Source organism: Pygoscelis adeliae, unplaced genomic scaffold (genome assembly GCF_000699105.1).
Source record: "Pygoscelis adeliae isolate BGI_AS28 unplaced genomic scaffold, ASM69910v1 Scaffold331, whole genome shotgun sequence".
In the NCBI taxonomy this organism is placed as follows: domain Eukaryota; kingdom Metazoa; phylum Chordata; class Aves; order Sphenisciformes; family Spheniscidae; genus Pygoscelis; species Pygoscelis adeliae.
Window position 1 is genome coordinate 558,427 of NW_008824037.1, and position 2,608 is coordinate 561,034.

Below are 2,608 nucleotides of genomic sequence, written 5' to 3' on the forward strand. Positions count from 1 at the left end.
GCATCGTCCCCGCGGGGAAGGGCCCGGGTGGGCTGCGGGAGCCGCCCCGCCGCTGGCGTTTCCCGCATTCCCCCACGCAGGGACGCAGACACGCAGGGGCAGTGCTTCCCCTCGGAGCGTGTGACTCAGGGAGAAGGGGGGAACGGGAAATGAGCACCCCGGGGTGTGCGTCAGCCTCCCCGGGGCATCGCACGGCAGAAACGATGGCCAACCCAAAAGCCGGCTGCGAGCGTGCCACGGAGACGGCGCCTGGGCGTCCCGCCACTGTGCTGGAGCTGGGGACACCTTCCTCGTCCCCCTGAGGTTCCTCCTCCACCTCGGTGGCACCGGCTGGCTGAACACCTCACCCGTGAGGTGCTGCGGCCGGTGGTCCTTCGCCCCAAAGCATGCCCGGCACGTGATGCCGGTGAAGCTCTTGCAGCGTTGCGCTGTGCTGGAGAGCCGTCCCTCACACAGACGCGCGCTCTGCCAGATCTGATCGCGCATCAAGCAAGCAAGAAGGTCCAATTGCCCTGCCAAAAAAACCGCTCTGCCCACAGCGCCCTTGTCCTCCCTTCCCCTGTCCCGTGTCTGGTTGCGAGAGGAGCTCCCTGATGTCTGGGATACCCCAGCTCTGCTGTCCAGGCTTTGTGGGAATTCAGGATCCCATACCCACAATTTCTGTAGTTCCACCCTACAGCTACGCTGCTTTTCCAGCTTCCTGTAATTTGATCGCTCCCTTGTTGCTTTTTGATGTCTCCACCAGAAGCATGGCTGCTGCACAGACCTTGCTTCTCTTCTGCAGACGGGATGAGTCACCGTGTACACACGGATTAATGTCAAACTCTGCCTCTCCTTTGAGGTATTAATTTTGGATGAAATCTTCTACCTTCTCTTTGCTGAAACAGAAACGTGAGGAGCCTGAGCTCTCAGTCGCTGCCCTGGCTGGGGTGATGGACACTAAAACATCCACACGTGATACGCTGATGGAAAGGACACTGAGGAGGGGAGCTATTAAATCAGATCTGAAGGAGAGGGGTGAGATAGTCCCAACCGGTAGAAAGGCATCTGTTCATGCTGCAGAAATTTGCTTAAAAGCCGGACAAGACAATGTAATTTCATAACGATTAAGTGGTGGGGAGACACTGCCTGAAGTAATCGGCGGACTGGACTGCTCAGGGGATTATAAATAATCTCATGTATTAGGACTTGAAGGATCACATAGGCTAATCTGTTACTGAGAAGGCCAAATGTGAAGACATTTCTGTTTAGCGTAAGATACGCCAAGGAAAGGGAGACGTGCCTTGGAGACATGCTGGCCTGCTCAGGGCACCGAGGAGGAAAATCATTTAACAATTCATCGCGGTATAAAATTGCAGAGAGATGATTCCTAACGAGAAGTCGTCTGCAGTGGTTTAGCCTCAGAAGTCTCGACCACCCCTTTCCGCGGTGACAGCCCTGCCCTCCGCCTGCCTGCGGGAGAAGTCCCAGACCATGAAACGCCTGCGAGCCCGGCCCCGTTTGTCCCGGGGGCTCCTCCCTTCACGGTGTTGTTCTTCTAAAGATGAGCATTCGGCCAGGCTCGGGTCGAGGACAGGAATAGTTAAAATGCTTCTGGACACTGGAGAGCTTTTACCTACCACTTCCGCATGGGAGGAATTTGAGACATGATTAGTTGAGCCTCTGGTTCAGGGGCTTTGATCCCACTGCTACAGCACTAGCAACAGCTACATAAATACTACTTTTTAGATAATTTTAGCCCAGATTTTACTTAATTTTACCAGGACTTGCCATTGGGCAGTGGTTTCTCACAAGCCCTGTCTCTAGCCTTTTCTCCTCGTCTTCCTTCCTCTGCAGCGATGGCATTAACTGGGGACTGTTTCGGAGCTGGAGACTTCCAAGGCCAGTTACAAAGAAGTCCCTTGACACCAGATCAGGCCAAATACTCAGCCGCATGCCACAGGCTGGGAGGCCAGGCTCGTCCCAAAAGAAGCCGTACAGAAGAGCGGGGACAGGAGCTCCCGGGCACAGCTGCCACAAGAGGTCCCTGCACGCTTGCCGGAGAGCCGGGCAGAGCAGCCCGATCTGATGGGGACTCTTCATTCACACCTTATTTGGAGATATTGCCTTTCTCACCCGAAATGCGAGAAGTTTTCTGACAGTCCCCAAACGGCCTCGTTTTCTGCTGGGAGGCAGCTCGGCCTGGTGACAGGTCGCCGCCAGCGCCTGCTCCCAGCAGGGCAGGGGACTCCTTCCAGGTATCAGTGGGGACTTGCCTAGGTCCATCCCGTAACGCTGTGGGGACCACAGCTAATCCCATAGCAGGGGCTTTACAGCAGCAGCCGGGGTGTAAATCGAGGGCGCAGCAGTTTTTTCAATAGCGGGACAGTGGCTTTGTTCTCCCTCTCACAGGTTGGAGTTTCTCTGCAGCACATCTGGGAGAGAGAACTCAGTTTCCACAATAAAGGGCCGGCAGTTTATTGATAATCCCCCGTATGAATTCTGCCAGATAAACTGTGTCCTCCCCCAGATGCTCCCCACTACTTCTGGACGGCGGCGTGGGGGTGCTTTCGCAGCTCTGCCATCCCTTACATGAGGAGGAGCCTGCTCTGCTCCCAAACACCTCCTG

The 2,608-nt window shown here is 55.6% G+C and overlaps 1 protein-coding gene across 1 annotated transcript in view; it reads right to left on the bottom strand.

Annotated features, from left to right (window-relative positions):
* The window catches only part of TLCD2 (TLC domain containing 2), a 6,352-nt gene extending 4,087 nt beyond the window's left edge, over positions 1–2,265 (bottom strand). Inside the window, exons 1-2 of the mRNA XM_009333455.1 lie at positions 2,116–2,265; positions 348–474 (exon numbers count right to left, since the gene is read on the bottom strand). Of these exons, the coding sequence (XP_009331730.1) occupies positions 348–474; positions 2,116–2,265 (277 nt within the window). The remainder of the gene's footprint in view (positions 1–347; positions 475–2,115) is intronic.
* Between the last annotated feature and the right edge of the window lie 343 nt (positions 2,266–2,608).